Source organism: Elaeis guineensis, chromosome 16 (genome assembly GCF_000442705.2).
Source record: "Elaeis guineensis isolate ETL-2024a chromosome 16, EG11, whole genome shotgun sequence".
Taxonomy (NCBI): domain Eukaryota; kingdom Viridiplantae; phylum Streptophyta; class Magnoliopsida; order Arecales; family Arecaceae; genus Elaeis; species Elaeis guineensis.
In genome coordinates, this window is record NC_026008.2 from 40,887,533 (window position 1) to 40,910,427 (window position 22,895).

The 22,895-nt window shown below is 36.3% G+C and overlaps 1 protein-coding gene across 1 annotated transcript; it reads right to left on the reverse strand.

Annotated features, from left to right (window-relative positions):
* Positions 1-1,809: 1,809 nt before the first annotated feature.
* LOC105058895 (myb family transcription factor MOF1) lies at positions 1,810-4,797 on the reverse strand. The gene is made up of 6 exons (XM_010941958.4): positions 4,421-4,797; positions 4,164-4,240; positions 4,045-4,081; positions 3,228-3,375; positions 2,878-3,115; positions 1,810-2,241 (listed from the first exon to the last, which is right to left on the reverse strand). The coding sequence occupies exons 1-6, from the start codon at positions 4,545-4,547 to the stop codon at positions 1,921-1,923; spliced, it is 948 nt and encodes a 315-aa protein (XP_010940260.1). The 5' UTR covers positions 4,548-4,797; the 3' UTR covers positions 1,810-1,920.
* Between the last annotated feature and the right edge of the window lie 18,098 nt (positions 4,798-22,895).

The window sequence follows — 22,895 nt, forward strand, 5'->3', positions numbered from 1 at the left end:
TAATTGTACTCTTTTGAAATCTAGTGTTCCATTGATCTATGTGTGGTTTTTCTTTTCCTTGCTTCAATCCTTCTTTCATTTACATGTCGAACTTTAAGTCAAGCAATTGCAATGCTGCTTGTGAAATTATAAATTGGATGATGCAGACACTGTCTCCAAACACAACAACTTTAGGTTCTTAAGCCAGGCTGAATGCAAATTGCTGTGTTTCATATTTCTTTAAGAAGAGAGAAAATTTTTAATCAGCCTTCATTTAAGGTTGTCGGCATGAGAAAAATTTGTGAGAAGGCTTCCACAATATTATCTATGTTGATATTAGTTCAGACAATAATTCAAATTAGGCTGTAGGTGACCAGAGAGCTTTTATTTGCTTGTTATGGTAGACCTTAGGGTTGGGACCCCATGGTACCATTCTTTTGTCCAAGATTCTAAAATGCAATATTTTTTCGCATCCATTGTGGACAGCAGCAACTGTGCTATTACCTGTATATGATCCTGGCTATCAGTAGAATTCCCTATGGCCGAAGTACTTGGTGTCTTACAAAGAGACAAATCAGCCCATTTATAAAGATCCATAGTTTAGAAGTCCTTATAAACAAATTTTAAAGTGATTCTTTATGTATTTAGTGGTCACTTAATGAAAGGGTTTTCAATAACATAATGATTTTGTTGGCAACGGCACACAAAACTTAAATTTTGTACCATATATTTGAATATAAGTAGTACAATGGCCTACCACATGTTGACACAAGGAGAAACCAATTTGACCATACCTCAGAAGAATTAAAGTGTTTCCTGTGCATAAACAAGGATAGTTGAAGGGGTATATGTGCGAAAATCTTAGGAAGATATACATCATTTTTTTCTCAGATTTTATACCAATTTTGAAACCCTAGATTTTCTTTTGAAAGAGATCCTTGCTATGTTGTAGAAAAGATATTTTTTTTAGTTAGTTGAATAGTTCATACCTTTGAAAAGCAAATTGGTAGTAGAAAAATCTCAAACACATGGATTCAATATGCAATTGAATGAGTTCTTGCATTATGCATCTATGCCCATATATTTGTATGTGTTGGATATTTTAATTTCTTTTTTCATAAGATTCAAATTTTTTTATAGAATTTTAATTATTTTCCTTTTTGGAAAAATGTTTAAAATTTTTAAAATCCATTCTGAATAATTATGTATTGAATATTTAAATACAAGTTCACTCGCTTTGTTGATGTCCAATTACTTCAGGCGCAGTTAGACTTTGGGGATGATGGACCGATCACAATCACATGCTTGCTAGCTCACTCACTCCAAGCACACTTTCTTTCCATATTATTTTATAATTTTCCTTATTATTGAATTCTAAAATTATTTCTAAATTTTATTTTATGTAGTTATTAGCAATTTCTAGAAAATAGCTTCTCATGTTATGTTGCTTGCGTTTGCTGCGTGCATGCACATATTTTAGAGAAAAAAAATCTAGAATTCTGATAGAGATTATTCTTTCTTTTGAGAAACATTTTGATGGAGATGACCACAATCCCCTCTCTATGCTATCCTTAATGCACAAATATAAAACCCATCAGAACTGCCCACGCCCACCATGCTCAGCAAACACAGAATGTGGAGCATTGTATCCTATTTTAATAAGAGTAAACTGCTTCATGCTCTTTCTATTGCATGTTAACCCCACCATGCATAATTCTTTGCATCCATCCTTTCAAATATTAACTCACAAAACTAAGTTAAGACTCTCATCAATGCATAAATTTATCTAATATCAGATGTTAGAAAATAATAAGATTCCAAGAATTTTTTCTGTGCAAAATGGTGGTAAACCATCACATATTCATGGAAAGATTCTGAGGATGTCAAGTGTGGAACACTTCATTGCAACAAAAAATGAAAAGAAAAATACAGTGATCTAACTTAAGAACCACATATTGACATGGAGAGATCCAAGTTTAAGCCTCGCCCGTTCAAGAAAACCGAGCACTCCTCAGAGTTTCTAGTCAAGGATGATGAGATGATGGAACTGCTTTCGCTTGCAGATGAAGCATTGGTCCTGTGATTGTGATGCAAGGCTAAGGATAATGTCAATGAGCAGTCATCAACTTCCTCATTTTTCACACCATGATCATCACAAAATGATGGTGAAACATAAGATGGGCATCTGTTCTCACAATTCTCCTTGGATATGCACTTTCTGTTATCATTAGGCATGAGAAGTTGGTCCTCTAGTTTGAATACCTGTCATGAGTATAAATGGAGAGTCTGAATTAGTTCTATTCTAGAATTAAATGAGACACTGTATGAGAAATGCTTCTTTACTATGCCCATAAAACTTGTGGGAAGTTACTGCTTTTTGATTCTTTCTCCATCTTCTGACAATTTATCTTTCACTAAGTCTCATCTTTTTTTAAGAAAAAAATTTAGCTTTTCACTGCAGAGTGTCTTTACTGCATGACATACAAGAATTAGTGTTTATAAATCAGCAATGCAAGAAGATATAAAGGAATGCACCATGTATTAGATGAGAAAGATAAATGATACTACATTAATGCAGAAGTCATTGCATAAAAATGAACTGATATCACAGTTAATTCTTTTAAGTATATTTCAAAACAAAAAGGATGCTAGTCATGAAAAATTAAAATATATTAGCTATTAAAATTCAAGTCTAAAGGCTATGTTCCAACATGCATTCAATCTTATCAAAGTTCAACTAAGGAGGGAGACCATGAAAGTGGGTCTAAATGGTGATGGAAACAGGGAAGAAGAATAACACCAGAGGAAAAAGACAACAGAGAAGATCGAAAAAGTTTGGAGCGAGAACAGGAAGGGGTCAAGGTGGGGAGGGGATTCTCTTAGCCTTTTATGTTGTACCTCAAAAGGGTCAGGCTCTTCTTCCATATGCCCCTGAGCTTTGTGCTTAGAAAGCTGATCACCTGCCAAGAACCCTGTTTCCAGGGCATCTTTATGCCATCTTAAGCTCTCCTTTATTCCCCTTTCCACTGCCACGGTTTTCAAGTAATCATCAAAAGAGTACTGAGTGGTGACCGTCTCACTGATTCCTTTGCTGCATTGCAACCCACTGGAGATGGCATGTGCTTCCATTCGAGTCCTATTTTTATAATGGACAAAAAGAAAGGATAAGGAAAGAGCAAAAGGTGGTGAAAAGTGAAGAAGATATAAGAAATGCCTTCATGTTTTCCAAATGCAATTACATTGCTAACCTTTTCATGGGAAGAGGAGAGAACATGTGCTGAGGCTGGAATTCCTTTTGAGGTTTCAAAGAAGAGAAAAGGGTATCATCATTTTGCTCATCAGCACCACCATCAGTATGTTCACATGAATGTCTCTTCTCTTGAGTCAGATGCAAAGCTGATGGGTATTGAGAAATGAATCTTGTTAAATTACCTTTTGCAATGATAAAAATATAGATTTATAATTTAACAACTCTATTTTCTCAAAAAAGAAAGTTAACAAAGCTAATGACAGACTTATGATGATCTAGAGAGCAAAAGACTCAACCATTTAAAAGGTCATATTAGTGTGTTTTATCCCTCTGGAGAAATGAAATCAAGGGTGTGAGTTTCATAGTTCATGCTTTTTTACTTTTTTTTAATCATCTTTTTTGACAAGTCACATAGAAGAGGACTAATGCAATAATTAAAAAAAAAAATCGAGTTGGTGATTTAAGTAGGATTAGTGGATAAGGCACATGCAGTAACTAACAAATTTAACTACTAATTTGTAGTTTATTTAATGCAATATGAACTAAGCCAAAAAAAAAAAAAACAATTTAGTTGATCAACAAAGTTTACAATGCCGAAAATATGATACTTTCTGTCCCAGGGTTGGGAGAAAATAGAATGGGGAGAGAGAGAGAGAGAGAGAGAGAGATCCATCTGCTTCAAAATAATTATGATAAACAACAACAAATATCAAACAAATTAAAAAAATAGGCTTATGATAAAAAAAGAACAAAAATTATTGTCAGACAAATTCTTCATTAAACCGAACAAAAAGTTGGGAAATATGTTCGTGTACCTTGCTTACCAATGTCATTCCTTGTGCTCCTATACATCTGATAGTAAAAGTACAAATAAGCCAGTAAAATGAAGGAGAAAAAGGATGGAATTAATGGAAGATGGCAAGATCATATATACCTGTAGATGGCTCTTAACATGTGAAATAGTTAGTCCTCTCACATCCATCAGCTGAAGAACAAGCTTTGGTGTGGCTTCTGCAAGAACAATAATAATCATTAAAACAAAATAAAAAACTTCCATTTGGTAAAAAAGATCCCTAAAGACAATGATCATTCGAACCTCAGGAGAAGACTCAGAAACTAACAAAGAGGAACACAGCATCACAAGGAGCCATACAAAGAAACAAAAAAGTTTGAAGATAGCAAGCCACATACTGTCTTGGCCTCCAAGCCTCTCAATGGCATGAACAAAGCAGTGATGGAGATCAGGAGTCCACCTCAAGCGAGGAACTTTAGATCTGATGTACTGCCTCACCGCCCCATTCCTTCCACAGTTCCCCATTTCCCTTCCTCCCACCTTCTCAAGTGAGCTTCTCTTCTTTTGAAAGAACAAAGAAAGAAGCCAACAACCCTTTCTTTCTCTATGGCTTTTCCACCACCCTTGTCCAACCCTCAGAAGCTAGTGACCAAAAATCTCACTTTAGACATAAGTCCACCACCTTTTCCACCACCCTCCCCAAGGGTTCATCTAAATATTGTTGGGACACTGTCTAGAGTGAAAACAACAGAGAGAGAGAGAGAGAGAGATTAAGTTCCCTTGGGTAAAAGAATAAACTCTGTTCACGAGACTGAGATCTTCTGGAAATAATAATGATTATTATTTGGACGGGGATTGCAGATATAGGGGTCGCTTTTGACCCACCAAACGTCGCCATGATCACAAAAAAACGGCTGTAGAATCTCTGAGCGCTCGATTTCCCTTTTACTCCACTCTCCTTGTCTCGCTGCTCCACAATCACTAGCCTCCATATTGTCCTATTTTCCTTTAATTATAGTTCCCAATATAACGCACAGACAGAGAATAATATAAGTTGTTTTATATTTGATCATTGTTTTATATTAAGTTTTTAGGAGAAAACTATTTTACATTGTTTTATATTGTACGTATATTTTGTGGTCAAACGGTCAGCGACCCACATCACTGTCTTTCTTGTTGTAAAGTCAACCATTTAGGTAGGAACGAGGGAACCACACAGAGAATCTACGCCCTGTGAAGCATTTAGACTTCAGGTCTAGGTCCTAGTAGTTGTGACGTATATCTAACCAATATTAATTAATTTATGGCACTACATGGGCTTTTCAAATCAATCACAGACGTTGCCGACATTTTCAAATCAATGACGGTTTCAATGCTAATTCTTAGAAGCTAACCACTAATTTGCTCTACACCATGTGTGGTGTAAAATCTTCAGGGCTGTACCCAGCCTATACAAACGCAATTGTATATTACTTCAATATTTGTATACTATTCCTTTCAAAACAATTAAGAGTATGTGTCTCTATTTCAAATGAAATACAATTCTATCATAAACTTCACATGCAACACTTTTGTGAAACTAAATAAAATCTCCTGTATTGCAATTTTTTTTTTCTAATAAACTTGCAATGCCTCATCTCTTGTTCTCAATGCTGCATTTTCTAATTTTACCTCATACTATTTCAAATAATATTTTATGTTTTTAAAAAGATTTATTCATGTGGAGATGAATGTTTGGTACTCATGCTACTATATCAATACAAGGCATATCATGTCAAGTTTGGGATGCATCTTTCACGTGAAAGTGACTGATATTCTTTGACAACATCAATTATGCACAGATTTCAAAACACTTCAATATCTTTCATCCATCTGCGTGCATAGATCTCTAGATAGATATTGAAATAATTAGACATCTCAAAAAAAGATGAATTATTTTTTTATGTGAAAAATATAATTCAAAGCACAGCCCATGTAACCTCTAAAATTAGTGGACATTGTATCGAAAGGTTTTACATAAACAGTGAAATTAATGTCCCCTTGGCACCTTAATGGAATATAGGTGGGTGTAGTTCTGTACCCTCCATTTCATTCCCTCAAAAGATTCCCTGGAACTAATTTAATTGTAGTTTTAGAACCACAATACTAAGAGTACTTTTAACAAATCCATCACAGTTCTGTAACCTCGTGTTCATTCCCTCAAAAAAAATCCCTTGAAATTATTTTATTGAAAGTTTTAGCACCACCAAACTAAGACTACTTTTAACAAATCCATCATAGTTCTGTACCCTCCTGTTCATTCTAACAAAGAAATCCCTTGAATTAATTTATTGAAAGTTTCAGCACCACCAAACTGAGACTACTTTAACAAATCCATCACTAATCATTCTAAGAAGCCTGGATTCCTACTTCCCAAGATAAAGGTTCTTTAACTAAACAAGGAGCATAAGAACCAAAGAGCATAAAAATAATTGAAGATGCCTTTGGAAAAAGTGTCTCCCAGTCCAAAGCAATGTGAAAATAAGAAACCACCAACATGAAGGGCAAAATTAGCACCAATGTGTATATTGTTGTTTAAGAGAAAGTAGGAGATGAGTTCAGATTGGATCCTTTGCACCAAAGAATGCTCAACCTTCTTTCACGATATCAACTATTAAATCCCATTTTGCACAGCTTTAAAAATCCTCCAATCTCTTCCTTTCATCCATCAATATAAATCATAAGGTAGATGCCGAAAGTTGTACAAAATGCGCTTCAATTATTCATGCCATGAAAGATACAAAAAAAATCACACACACATATATATAACAATATTCTGTTAAGGAGTATTAGAATGTTGCCAACTCATCTTTTCAAATAAATTTTGTTGTGCCATCTAAAAAAAAAAACATCTCTTCACACTAAATTATATTATTAATGTATGATATTATTATATTTATATAATTAAAATCTATTTATATAGGTAATTGAGAATATGAAGTGATCCTAAGAATATGAATGAATATTATTTTATTATTTAGATATTAATTTTTTTTAATCTGATCAGATGTTGAAGAAAAATTATTTTCATACATTCGATCATGCAAAAAGTACGGATCTTCGATACAAAAAAATTACATATTAAATACAATAACTAATAGTATTTCATCAATTAATAAGTGAGTATAGGTTAAAGATATACACTTATTAGTATAATATGAGCTCGTTAATAAGATTAATAAGGTATATTTTATTCACTGATTCCGGTAGGCATTGTCCCCAAAGAAGGGAGACGAGATTTTTTTTTTGCTTGTCTTAATGGTGAGGATTAAAGAAAAATACACGAAATCATTGAATAGAGAAAGTTGGTGATTGAGAGTAAAGAAAAGCGATAGAGAAATAGCGGCGTTTAGATTTTTTGCGTCTGGTTTACGTTCAGCTTCAAAGCCTACACGTATCTCTCGTTCGTTGGTCTACGACCGTACCATGATCTTCCTCGGCGTAGCCCCCCTGCGGCTTTAGCGACGAATGTCAGCGCTGAGATTTGCAGCAGAGTGGATTAACTTCGTTTCCCTTCCCACTGTAATTTGTTTGTTTTATTTTTTCAATTCTAAATGTCTTATCATGTTCTATCCATATGTCCATAATTTAATATTGTAGTTATCGTTTTGCTGAAAATGTAAGTTTTGATCATTGTACCTCAACCAAGATATTGGAATATTTTAGTTGTTCCATAACTTCTGTGCAATTTGATGCTCCTATGAATGAGAGGGATTTGATTTTGTACATTTCAGCAAAACTTCATCAATTTGGTGTTTAAAAACATAAAAACATGCCATTTTCCCCTTCAGAGGAAATCATAGCAGCTTGGGTTATCACAATACTGGGATGCCTATGAATAGACCATTTGGAAGATGCACATCTAATGAAGTACATACACTGAATTTATATTTAAGCATAAGTTTTTCCTTTTTCTCTTCTATGGGTGATGAGTTATATTTAACTACAACCTCATCTCAGTTGAAGATTAGAATCCATATCATGGACAAAATATCAATACATAAGGGGTTAGAGTGCAAATTTTCAGGAGGGATAAGAAAATTAATATTAAGACTTGGTTAAGGTAGACCAAACTACTAGCTCAGTGGTAGTGTCAAGAAATAATCCTGCAATGGATCATGAATTTATCTAGTTTCTTCATCTCCAATCATGAAAGGAGAGTTCTATCTGATGGTGCCATCCACTCAAAAAATACTACATCTCTGAAGTTTAGCTTATAGGGCACAATATAGTATAAAACGACAACATAACATCTACTGGTAGATTATATCCATCTTGAGAGGGGTCCCATAAAATCCTTTCATATTTTTTTTTTGTATTTTTTATGAAAAAGATGGTAGAATTCTTTTGTTTATCAGTAGGAGAGATGCCCAGGGATGCAATTTTATGCATTTGTAAATGGGAATTCCTATGTCCAACCAAAAGAAAAAACAAAAGTTCCCATATCAAAACAGATTACGGATCTTTGTTGGTTTAGCAATCTTTTTGGCCCATGTTCCTAGTAGCCTCTCAAAAAATGTTAAGAATAAGATGTCTTTGTCGATCTCATATTCTACCCTGGCATCTCCATATATAATTATTGATTAACCTGCACCATTATGATGATATAACTTGGAAGGAGAGAGAGAACTTGTTTCTAATACCCACTCATGCATTGCAAACTCTAGTCAAAACTAGATAATTAAGTTAGAAGCTTTTTCCAAATTACTCCAAGTTGTCTTCAACTTGAATATTATATAAACCAAAACCATGTGTGTAAGGCAAAGCTTAGGATAGCAATATTGAACCCCATACTCTCTTAGCTCCATTTTACCATTGTTTCCATCCCTATCAACAGCCAGATGCATTCATGCTCTAGTATTCAAAGTATCATCAATTCTTAATGATAAAATAAATATATTTTATTATATATATTTAATTTTTTTTGTATAAGTAATTAATCACATCATTTTAATGTGAGTATAATTCAAAAAATCAGAATATAAAATATTTTGCAAGATCCGTAAAATGGCCAACAATTAAAAATGTAATTCAATTTATCGGACGAATGAGTTTTCAGATGTTTTGTCTCGTTTTGGATCTTATCGATGATAATGACAGAGTAATGAAGGTTTTTTTCATCCATAATTCCTATCATACACAGATGATAGTTATTTAATTAATATCCAGATTTTAAAGCTAATAGTAATTTTGTTACGATAGGTTGGAGATCTCGAAATATATAATTATATCTTTCAACAAACTTCAAGGTCAAACGGACGGCGGGGGCAGCTCCAAAGCGACCGGTGTCTCAGCTTTTAAAAGCCTCGCATCCCGCCGATAATCCAATTTGCATTCACGGCAAGCCTCCCCAGAAGCCTAACGTATCCATCAAGCAAACCCCTCATCGGTATTTGCCACCCAGTTCCAAGCACGACTCTCAAAGAAGGGGGGAGAGAGAGAGGAATGACACGTTAACAGTTAAAAGGTCATGATTAAGGAAGAAGAATAGAGGTGTTATTCTTTTGGGAAAAATTCCTTTTGCCTTGGCATTTAGTAGGGGGACAGAGTAGGAGCAATGATGGGAATTCCTGCACCAAGGAATGATGTTGTCAAGGACGGGACAGCAGATAGCCATGTGCCCACAAAGCCATATAAATGAACAAAATTATTAAAAGTAAATATCGGGTAAAATAATAAAAAGTATAAAATTCGAAGTTGGTGTTTTTATTAATTTTTTTTTTTTGAAAAAAAGGATTTGTTTGTCAGGAATAATCAAATAATGGAGAATGTGACAGAGCTTCGAGGTCGCCGGTGTTCTTGGGGCGCGTGGACAGGACGAAGAGATGCGTGGATAGGCGTGAAAAAGAGCCTAAAAATATTAAATACTTTCCCCGATGGAATCCGGAATACGTATCCGCTGTTGGCTGGTGGCTTTTGAGTCTTCGATTAGATGGATCATGTAATATATATATATAATTTTTATAAAAAAAATTAAATTTATTTTTTTAAAAAAATTTGTAACTAAATTTATTTTGAAATAAAAAAAATAAAATAAAAAATAAGTTATTCTCCTGATTATATAAAAATATGTGAATTGTTAGAGCACTGTCCACTTTGAAATGGGCAACCCATGCATGCTCAATTTATGATATATTTAGTTTAAACAAGTATTGCATTCGTTGGATAACAGCTAATTATATATTATATAATATCAAAAATATAAATTTATATTTTAAATAAAAAATTAGAGATAAATTTTTAACTATATTTTTAACTTAAAAATAATTATCTATTTGAGTTTTAAATAAAAATAATTATCCATTTAAAATATAAATTAAAAGTAACTATCCATTTTGATTGAAATGACCTTTATATCCTTATATCTTTTAAACTACTACAGTATTATATTATCATAGTATAGTATTCCTTTACAACAAGGTAGTATTACATTATATTAATATAGTATTGCTTTGTAATAATGCAATGTTGCTTTATTGTATTATACTAGTGCAGTATTTCTTTACAATAAGATAATATTATATTATATTATATTAATATTTTTTTATAAATACAGTATTGTTTGATTGTATTATTATACTAATATAATATTCTTTTACAATAAGATAGTATTATATTATCATAATGTAGTATTCCTTTATTATAATATTATCCTTTATTATAATATTACGTTACAACAATATAGCGTTGTTTTATAATAGTGCAGTATAATTTTATAATAGTATAATATTACTCTATAATAGTATAGTATTGCTTTATAATTGTAAAGGTAATTGGATCATTTTATCTCGATTTGAATAATTGCTTTTAAGTTATGTTTCAGATGGATAACTGCTTTTATACATGAAACTCAAATGGATAGCTACTTTTAAGTTTAAACTCAAGTGGATAGTTTTTTTCTAGTTTATCCTATTTTAAATAGTCAACATATATATTTTAAATTGGTCATTCATAAATTTTTTAAAAAACCGACATACATGAATCTAATCCACATGTTTTAAAATATCATAAACTATTGATATTCACATTTGAAACAAATAATCTACACATACTAATTATTATGCATATATTATAATGGAGAAAAAAATTACTTGCATAATATTTAATAGCCTAAATAAATATTATTGCAATATCCAGCATAGGTAGATGTTTAAATTGAGAAATACTAACATTGGTCGTTATTACTAATTAATATAGTAAGAAGTGGAGCCTGAGATCAAGGATATGACAACATTTTCAGGCAGAAGATGTTAGATTTATATGTTCATATCCACAAAATCCACCAACAGTGGAGTGCATCGCACATTTCTTTTAAGATGGGCCTCTGTTCTAATTCACTCAAGCCCACATCCAACACGGGGAAAGTAGGTTTAAACTTTACTCATCCAGATTGTATATATTATTTTCAATTATGTTAGATTGATAGGATAAGGGAAAAAATCTTATCCGAGCACAGGATAGAAGAGCACAATACAGCAAATTTCATACAGCTTAAGTGGAAGTTAACTTTTTTTTTTTTTTTTTTCTTTCAAAAAATAAGTGGAGTGCTGCCAGATTGGAAATGGTACTTTAGAGCATCAAGGTCCATTTGATTCCATAACTCTAGCACAATTAAGAAGAAAGATAGGAGAGATGCCAATCTCGATGCATATTGCATGATGCAGACCCAATACATGTTCATGATTTGCCAACATGACATTGCTAGCTGAGTAGGGTGTAAGCCTCATCCCAGTAAATCAAGTGACTGCATCCATAGAAAATCCTTAAGAATTTAGGTTTTGGTGGGTTGGTGTGGGGGATCATTTTAAAATCACAAGCTGAACAATGGATGGAGTCAGACATTTTATTTGGTTTCAAATAGGGGAATTGCCTTATTTCATTCTTAGGATGGTGACTTTGTACCCAAATGTTTTCAGAAAAGTATTATGCAATCACTATTTAAACTTTACATTCAAAGGCTTCAGTGGCTCAACTTTGTAGCTGCAGGAAAATACCCTGATGAGTTATTACCCTACAGTTTCTGTGTTTGATTGGTATTGGGCTGAAGAAATCTCACAAGTCACAAGCCCAAGCCCATAATTTGCCCATAATTTTATGCATCAGGGCTGAAGCTTGAAAGTTGAAAGGATCACATCCCCATCATAAAATTTTATTCTACTAGTGAAAGGATCACAAGTCTATTTCTATGAAGAATAGGCTTGCCAATGTGCAGCCTATTCTTCAGAGTTAGTTTACCATTGTTGATGAAATGATAGTAAGAGCCCACTGAAAAATCTTGATTACAAGTGAGCTTCTAGTTTGGCACTTTTGCAAGCCAAGAAGGTCTAATACTGGAAAGAAGCAATGTATCATCCTCAAACTGAAGAATTCTCATGCCCGCAAAGATCGAGTGATTTTCAATTCCTTGAATTAAACTGATGGCACCTGCCTGCATGTGTTAAGGGTTTCGAGAGAACATCAGTAATGAGGATGAAGAAAGATGATAACAATGGATCACCCTTGTCTCAAGTCTTGTTTACAATGAATCCACTTGCTCACAATCCATTAACCAAGATGGTAATAAGGCATGTAGACAATAAGGAGTGAATCCAACCAATCCATTATTCAGAGAATTTTGCTAGCTCTCTATGCTTTAAAAATTGCCATTTAACCATATAGAATGCTTTTATTAAGTCTTACTTACAAATGACGACTTTGCATCTCTTTCTGTTGTTGTGGTATGCTACAATTTCATAAATGTTAAGAAAGTTTTCAATAATAGACCGACCTTTAATAAATGCTGATTAGGCTTCATGGACTAATCTCGAGGCAAAGTGTTTGGAGATGACCTTGTAGAGCCTATTGGGAAGACTGATAGGCCTTAACTTTCTCCGTGGTAACAAACCATCCTTCTTAGGGATCAAGGAGACATAAGCAAAATTAATTCCGAAATCGACCACCTTTAAAAAGGTCCAGTTTGTATGATTCACCTTGGACCCATATGAGGTGTCCCTTGGTGAAACTTGATCCAGAATGAAGATTTCACCAATGGCAACTGCAACCAATGCTGGAATATCTGCCATGTCATAGAAGCTCAAATGAAAATAAAGGAAAAAAGGCACATTATTGTTGTATGTTGTTGTCCTTGTGTATGGTTATTGCCCTCCATTGTGAATCAACATTTGAGTAAGAATTCAAGAATTCAGCATCACACAAAAATATCACCTCCCAACCCATGATTCTCTAATGCTGCGAAAACCTAAGAATTGTTAATCTCAATCCTCTCAAAACCATCCAAAGAAATGAATCGGTGATTGATCGATATTATATCGATGAATTATCATCGAAGAAATGCCATGAATTTGCACTACCAATAGATTTGGCATTGACAATGAGGCTTGCACTTCCATGAGTCAGAAAGCCGGTGGCGGGCTTGGGCATGCATTTTAGGCTTACAGAGGAGGACTGGAATAAGATTTAGCCCAAAATAAAAAATTATGGCTAAGGCCCAAGAATGAGCTCCACTTAAATTAGTCTAGCTCTTTTTGGCAACATAATCCAACCCCACTGTTTTCTTTAGTATTATTATTTTCTCCTTTCCAAAGAGTGGATCCTAGATTCTCAACCAATCTATATAAGAAAGATTTCCGATTCAGTTAAATTAGACAAAACCAGCAGGTGAAAGAATCTGTGGATAGAATTTTTAATGACTTGAAATGGATGCAACCCAGCTTTATGTGGTAAAGCTTGATGTATTATGTGTTAGGTTTAAATAAGCGTATGAGGAGTAGGAAATTAATTTATATTATATTCATAGACCTGGTACCTCGGTACATTAGGGAAGGATAAATGCTAGATTTTTAAACTGGATTCGATGTTAAAATCGAAATTCTAGCTTTTGAACCAAGTTTAATAGTATTTTCATTAAAAACCCTAATCTGATATATTAACTTAACTATATTATTATAAGGAGATCTTCTAAGAATAGACTTCACATTCTTTTTGACTTCATTGTTATATTAACTATCAAATTATCATCCAAACTTTATACCACAGTTTGTATCACAGTATTTAGTCCTCAAATTGTCTTCTTTTCCTTTCTTTTTTTTTTTTTTCTGTCAAGCAATGTGCATGGCATCTGCCTGGCCATTCGGGGTGAATGGCCCAACCCAAGACTGAATTCTTTTGGGCAGGCGACCAAAAACAAATCAGGCTAGCTTTTAAAAATAAATTCATTTGTTAAAGAACTTAAATTATATTTTTTATATGAAAGAATGATCGATTTTTTTTTTTTTTTTTGATGACACTAACTGTTGGATTGTATCTCATATAATTTTTGGAACATGACAAATTTTTTCTCCCATCCACTATATAGATCATGAAATTGATGCTATATGCTTTGAAAGCTGTGCAACATGACATTACAATAGAAATAGAAGATAGATCATACTTTTGTTGCAAAAGATACAAACTGAACCGGACTCAAACACGAAGATTAAAATCTCCTCCCATATATATTTTTTTAATCCTAATTATTTGATGGTTGAGTTCTAGATTTTTTGATATGTGAACCAATGGTATACGGCAAAAAAATTTCCAGCAAATCCAGTTAAATACGGCGTGTAATTAATGCTACTCGAGAATTCTAGAACTCTCTCGCATCCTTGCGTTTCATCCAATCCAGTCCATCGAATAAAAATTATTTTTTTAAAAGAAAAAAGAAAAGAAAAACCCTTTTGCCGCATGAACTGGTGCCTGGTGGAGTGGTGGGTGACCTTTATATCCTCGGACCGCCTCCCAGCATACAAACTTCCATGCGGTCACACCAAACGAACGCCATCACGTACGCCCACTTCGACGTCGCCGCCTTGTCATCACAACCCGCCCCTCACGACGCTCCAGACCAACGGACCAGATGTCTTTCCGCACGCTAAACCGACGAATGATTCAGAGATCGCATAGAAACTCATGTGGGCATGCCACAGAGACCGTGTGCCTTTCCAGAAGCTTCGTCCTACGGACACCCCATGCGGGCCCCAACCCCCCGTAGCGCTGACCCATGGTCGGCCGCTGTGCCACGTCATTACCGTTACCTCATTAGCCGTTTTCTCGCCTCCGTAGGTTATCGCCCGATTTTTGTTGCCGAAAAAGGCCGACTAGTTATCGTAGCCCGATATTTCAAGACCGTCAATTTATCGTAATCTCCGTCAAATCCTCCGTCAGTTTTGACGGCGATTTAGTCGGGATTCCGCTCTGGGAGCGACAGAGACCGTACGCTCCTCGTTGGCCGTTATCTGCAGCAAATAGCGGCAAATATTACCATAAATGGTAGATAATGCCTACGAAGAAGAAAAGCCAAAAAGCTTCCTAATTTTTTTTCCCTCTTTAGCGAAGTGCTTTTGGACATTCCAAGAAACTTCATGGGGAAAAGTTAATAAAGATAAAAATAATTATTATTATAGTTGTTTGATTTGTTGAAATGGTAAAATAAGTAAATAGTGAGAAGCAATCATCAGGGACAAAGTGTTTTTACTTGCCTTCTTTTGCTGTGAGAGCTTTTTTTTTTTTTTTTTTTCCCTTTTTTTTGAGTTGATTGAGTGGTCAAATTATGGGTCTACAAGTACCTGGTACGCAGTCTGGTCCACATCAAATCAGATCCGTAATCGTTCAAGGGTCCGGTTTGATCTTCCTACGGACCACCGCATTAAAAAGGAGGGATGGCATGTGGGTCCACTGCCCGATGGTAGAGTCCATGAGATGCGTATTTTATTATGTCATGTCACCTCAATCTTTGTTGCTCTCTTCCAAGATGTACAGAGAGTTTGGGTTAGCGCCTGGAAGAAGTAAAATTTGTAGGCACGCACCTTGAGCAATGCTGCCACAAAGCACCATAATTTTATGAGCTAAGAATATATTTCGTTATGTACCAACCATTTTATTAGAAAAAAATATATTTCTATTTCGGTTTCGAAGAAGAATTGAAATATTTTAATTTTTTAAAATTTAATTTTTATTTTTTTTAATATTTAAATTTTATTTTAATTTTAATTTTAATTACAAACCATACGGATATGGCCATTTCAACTTTTTTTTTTTTTCGATCTATTTTAAATTTAATTTTGATCGTGAACCATGATATTATAGATCACGCAAAACTTATGCAATAATGCACCATGATATTGTTGGTCATGAGTCTCATGTACAGCCCCCCACATTGCCTCAATTATGAAATTTAGTGGATGGGATATTTGGACAATATTTTCGACTCATTTGTCTGTATATCCTTTAAATCCCACTAAACAAGAATTAGAAGAGCTATTAAAAGATTAAACTGCAACCAACTATAGTCCCCTTATACGCAAAAACAGGGCACCTACTTATCCAAGACATAATCAGATTTTTATTTATACATAGCCTCTTCGATTTAAAGCATTAGATGACAATGATTATTGGTATGATGCATCTTCTAGATTTTGCCGCATAGTAATGGCATGGTATTCATATGTTGGCATAATGCATCCCATTGGTTTTGAATAAGGCTGGCAGTTCATATTCACGGGTCATACGGATCGTGTCGATTCGAAGATATAACATAAATTTGCTCAATTCAAATACGATCTATTTAATTAAATGGATCGATTTGTAGAACACGACACGAGCATACATGATTGACACGATACGGTCCGTCTGACACAATTAATAATCATGTTGGTAGGTCAAACATATACACAACCCATCTAATGACTCTTTTAACTATTTGACTTATTTACAAAATTTAATTAAAATAATAAAAATTTAATCAAAAAATTAAAATAATATAAAAATAATTTAGTTACTTGCTATGCTAATTCACAGTTCTGAATTTCATCATTGTTTGTTTTAGATTAGGGTTATATTTTTTTGATTTTCCTGATTTACGCTCAAATAATCTTAAAATAAACATGTTTAAACATGTTATATAATCTGTTAACCTATTTTAACCCATTTAGTTAAATGAATCCAAACAGATTACACAGATTAATCCACTTAAGGTATTAATTTATCATGTCATAAATGAATGATCCAAATCTATTTATTCTAAATTTAAACATATCTAAGTACGTGTGTCGTGTTGTGTTTATGTCAACGGATACCAGCTCTAGTTTTGAATGATTCCAACCATTGAAGTAGGCTATCAATCATGAATGCCGGTCAAACATATCTATATTTAAAAATATTATGAATTCTCAAGTGGATAGCTAAACTATTACCCTAAAATCTTGCAGCCTAGATTGCCAAATCTAAATCAAGCTTCTTTTCTAGATAAATCCAGATGTCAAATATGTTTTCATCGTTATCCATGTCTGGTGCCTAAGTCCTAACAAGCTTTGTCATCTCTTTGTCTTACCCCATCACAAATTGTAATTAAAGAAAAAAAAAAGAAAAACAAACAAACAATGCTAATGGATTGCCTTTGGTCACATTGAAAGCAAAAACGCACCCACCTTCTGAATTGACCTAGAGATTATCATGAGCCTCTACTGAAGTTCCCCTTTTATATCCACCGAGGACAAGATGATTCCTCTCGTACAAGTTAATTTACATCTCTTTTAAAAAGCTAGATTTCCGAATGGTTTAATGACATGGAGCTGGCCAAAGTGTTACGGAACAATGAAAGGAATCAGTTCTCTTTAAAAGCCTTTGTAACCTTTACGTACATCACTTGACTAGGTAACTTGAAAGCCATCACAGATTCCACAATTGCCACCCACCAAAAGAATCCATCAGCATAAGTTGAGAGCTAAGAAGTCCTACAAGACATTAATGCAGGCAACCTTCATGCCACTTAAGCATGCAAACTAAAGCACCTAATCCTCTTTCTTTTGTTATCTACCTAACTTATTCTTCTAGGTTATTTACCAAACAAAAACTCATTCTTTTTGGCTCAACCAACCTTTGTTCTACTTGTTTTGGGGCAATCCTTTATTTTACTTGATTAGAAATTCTATGCAAGACTACGAAACAAGCTTGCTTTGGCAATTGTCGTGTTGTTTTGCAAATATGTGCCTACCAGAGACCCCACATGATGAAACCACTATCCTTGGGCTTATCTTGAAAGAACCAAGAACACCTCGCAGAGGCCTCCATTTATATTATTGGCCTTTTCTCATCATAACACTGTCATTCCAGATTGTTAGCAGAGGTCTTTCTTTCTTGTCGGTGCAGCCCTCCACTTTTTCTCTCCATGGCCTGTGAGTTTGAAAGGTACGATGTATTTCGGGGTTTGTAAATCTGTCACTATTTTTTTAAAGAAAGAGTTCATGAAAATAATAGCTTATCGGAAAAGAATTAGTTCAGATCAAAAATATAAAAAAATTTAAAATTCAAAATATTCAGACTCTGGGAGTGTAAAAATCATGACTAACTTACCATCGACCTCCAACTGTCTTGAGCTATAACTAATTTTTAGTCTATTGCTCAAATATAAATCGATGTCGAGAATCTATCGGCATGTTTTGATGACTCTTACTAGAAGATGTCAGTGATCCCTTGATGGCCCACTCGCTAGGGCCAACCCCAAAGCTATTTGCGAACAGTACAGACCGATTAGGCATCTATTCACAACTAGAGACTTCCGACCAAATAAGCATTGATAGCGAACGAGCTTTATCCCCAATGATCGGCCTAGCTCTCAATCGAGGGTCCTCCCCCCAAGAAGCTAGTCGTAATATCCGATCTCTCCTCGGTCCTATTCATCAACTTACCTAGTGGCTTTCTCAGTAGTCGCCATCGCTCTTTCACCAATCGATAGCTATTAATGATTCCCCTCCAAGACCTAAAGATCGCCGATAAGGCATTAAGTCAGCCTGGCCGACTCAAGCCTGCCAAGCAACCGAATCATCTGGACAATTAGACAGTATCCTAACAAATTTTTGAAACATGACGGACAAGATACACTGACAAGCTTCCAGAATACGGCCACGTGGAATGGCTGACATCCACGACTAACAACCTGGCTAGTGGGCGGACGGCAGGCAGCCTATGGGCGCAGGTCTAATAACCTCCAGACTTCATCTATAAAAAGACACGAAAAAGGAGATCCCAAGGTACGTCATTTCTCTGTCTCTCATGCTCCTCCCTCTATTGAATGAGATACTGACTTGAACATCAGAGGATCTCCGTCGGAGCCACCTCTGATCGAAACTTTTCTCGTAGGTCTTACCCTCGGGAGGTAGATCTCGACCGTCCGCTCCAGCTCTTTCGACATCGGTCGAAATCTTGCACCAACAAATTGACGCTAGAGGAAGGGTCCTATCCTAACTTGGAGGAATACGGATCAAAGCAGAGCAATCATGGCACCCAGAAGAGCATCATCCCACCACACCAATGCCACGGTACTGCCTAAGGAGAGCCAGGTTAATCACACGACCCCCCTAGGTGGCTGCGGGAGGCCCCCCACCTCCGCAATCAGCGATGGTGACTGCAGAACAATTCTACCTATTTTTCCAGCAGGTTCAGATCCTGACGGCCGCTGTTCAATCGACCCAGGCTGTGCTTGCACCCCTATCGGTGGCACCTCCACTCCATCAGGCCGCTTTGGTTCCACCATCGGTAGCTCTGCAACTAGATCCGGCTCTGCAGGCGGCGACATCATTACCTGACCGGCCACTGGTCACTCACGATCCTGGAAGGAGGCAGACCCACCAAAGCCACCCCAGAAGCTCAGAACCTAGGTGGCGACAATCTCCAAGTCCCTGATCGGGGCACGGCTCTACCCTCGGTCCATGATCCCCCTAACAGTCGAGAGCCTATATTGCTCGAGACCTCGATGTCGAGTGGCTTTTTCAAGATCTAAACCAATGGATCGATGCGATCTGCCACCGGGAGCCGGCATCGTATGACGGATTCAGAAACAACCCTCCTTTCATCTCCCAGATCATATAGGAGTCTCTACCTCGCCACTTCAAGATTCCTCAGCTCGAAAGCTACGACGGGATGGTGGATCGCATCGACCATCTGGAGAGCTTCAAGGCAATGATGCTCCTCCATGAAGCGACTGATGCCATACTGTACCGAGCATTTCCCTCTACCTTGAAGGGGGTGGCTAGGCACTGGTATGTCAGTTTGAAGCCGGCTTCGATCCCCTCCTTTGAGCGACTGAGCCGATCTTTTGTCAGCCATTTTGTTAGTAGTCGACAGCAATAGAAACGGTCGGACTACCTCCACACCATCAAGCAAAAAGAGGAAGAGACCATCCGATCGTTAGTCAGTTGCTTCAATGTGGCCGCCCTTGAGGTTTGCGATCTAGATCAGTCAGTTGTAGTGTCCGCAAAGATGAGCAGATTGTAGAAGAACAACTTGAAAAAGTCATTAATAAAAACTTATCCTCGGGACTTCTCTGACCTATTGGCTAGGGTGGAAAAGTACATCCGCATAGAAGAGACCTTCTCTGAGGATGAGGTTCCTGTTGGTTCCACTGCAGAGGGGGGAAAAGAAGATGCTGGACAAGGAGCATTCGCCTGTGAAAGAGGAGAGGCTGCACCCACGCTCTAGATCACCCCCTGACCATCAGAAGAATGGGACCTTGAGGAACCACTAGCCCGATAGTCCCCAAAGGAGGAATCGATGCATCCCATCGCTGTCGAGGAAATACAACAACTACACCCCACTGAATGTACCAAGGATTTAGGTGCTTATGAAAATCAGAAGGCAGCTCCTGAAAGCAAAGAAACTGTGAATGCACCTGACTCGAAGAGATCCGAGCAAGTACTATTTATACCATCGAGATCATGACCACGACATGGAGGACTGCATCCAGCTCTGTGATGAGATCGAGGCTCTCATTAGGCATGGCCATCTTAACCGATTCATTCGATGCCAGAGGGAACAGTGGGAGGACCGATGAAGATCGCCCCAGCCAGTAGAACAGTCACCTCAAATTGAGCAACAAGAGGATCGACCCCCAATCGGCATCATAAACGCCATCACTGGGGGGCAAAGCAGTGACGGAGTCGGTGGAGAAAGGGAGGCAATGAAAAAGCAGCGGACTGAAGACCTCATAATCTTCACCGAGGAAGACGCCCAAGGGGTCTAGTTCTCGCACAATGATGCTATAGTTGTAACACTCAATTTCGAGAATTATGATGTATGCCGCATCTTGATTGATAATGGGAGTTCCATTGACAAATTATTTTATGATGCTTTTATAAAATTGGGACTGTCTGCTGATCGGCTGGGAAAAATAAACTCCCTGCTCATCAAATTTATCGAGGACACCATCTCGGTTGAGGAGTTCAACACCTTTTCGGTAAAGATTGGTCGTTTTCCATTCCAATCCATTGTCCAGGTCAACTTCTTGGTTGTTCGAACACCTTCAGCATACAATGTGATTCTCAGACAACCAGACATTAATGCACTTCGAGCCATCATGTCCATGTACCATTTGAAGATAAAATTTTCAACGACAAAGGGAGTCGGAGAAGTCCATGGAGATCAAAGCTTGGCATGCTATTGCTACAACATCGTCCTTCGAGGAGGCGAGCCGACTGAGTCTTACCTCGTTGAAGGGTTAGATACTTGTGATAAGTTAACTGAGGAATGCGGAACATCGATCGAGGAGTTCATATCCATCTCCTTGATGGATGAAAATTCGGAGCATACCATCTAGATCGGATCCAGTCTGAACCAGATAATAAAAGCTCAGATAACCTCCTTTTTTCAGAAAAACGTGGATATTTTCACCTTGACGCCAGCTGATATGCCAAGTATTGACCCCTCGATGATGGTGCACCGGCTTAATGTGAACCCCGGCACCATCCAGTTAAGGAAAAAATGCAGAATTTCACATCTGAGCGACAGAGGGCGATAGCTGAGGAGATGGACAAGCTGCTGCAAGTGGGCTTCATCAAGTAGACCACTTATCTCGAGTGGATCGCAAATATAGTCATGGTGAAGAAGGTGAATGGGAAGTGATGTATCTGCGTTGATTTTATTGATTTGAATAAAGCATGTCCAAAGGACAACTACCGATTGTCGAAGATTGACCAACTAGTTGACACCACATCAGATCATGAGCTCCTCACCTTTATGGATGCCTTCTCCAGTTATAATCAAATCTGGATGGTACCAGAGGATAAAGAAAAAATAGCTTTTATCACTGTCAAAGATCTTTTTTGTTACAGAGTTATGTCCTTTGGCCTGAAAAATGCAAATGCAACCTAGCAGTGCCTCATGAATAGTCTTTAAAGATCAAATCGGGCGAAACATAGAGGTGTATGTGGATGATATGCTTGTCAAAAGTAAGTTTACAAAGATCCATATCGAAGTGTTGAAAAATATGTTCTAAAGTTAATTATCAATCTGTTGACGATTGAGCTCATTGTAAATTATATATAAATTATTAATTAATAAAAAATATTTGATATTTTCATCATAAATTATGTATTTTTTTTTATTGAACTCCTGTGTTATGATGAAGTCTTTAAAACTACTTCCAATCGATAAAGAAAAATTTATCGTGTAGTTCTTAAATTAGTTCGTGACCAAATGATGCATTATTAACTAGAATAATAATATTTATCAAGTGTAGGTCGTAGTGTGCCATATAGATTGATTGTCTTCATAATCAAAGAGTGTGGAGACACTGGTATGGCATTTCACTGAACGTGATCCATCTCGGAGCACTCTGCTATCAAGAATAGCTCGTGACAGATATGGATATAAGTGTTCCTCCGATCTGAGATCACCAAAGTAACATGCAAGCAACTCACTATACTTTGATGCTGGACTACTTAAATTTTTAATTCAGTGATGAAAAATTTTTAGATACGGTCAAGTACTTGTGAAGTCGGTGTGTGAGTCAAGATAGGATTGACC

Coding starts and splice junctions, on each gene's coding strand:
- LOC105058895 (XM_010941958.4), bottom strand. CDS start 4,547: ATGGGGAACTGTGGAAGGAATGGGGCGGTGAGGCAGTACATCAGATCT. Junction 4,241..4,420: donor GAGGCTTGGAGGCCAAGACA/GTATGTGGCTTG, acceptor TTGTTCTTGCAG/AAGCCACACCAAAGCTTGTT. Junction 2,242..2,877: donor AAGAGCCTGACCCTTTTGAG/GTACAACATAAA, acceptor TACTCATGACAG/GTATTCAAACTAGAGGACCA.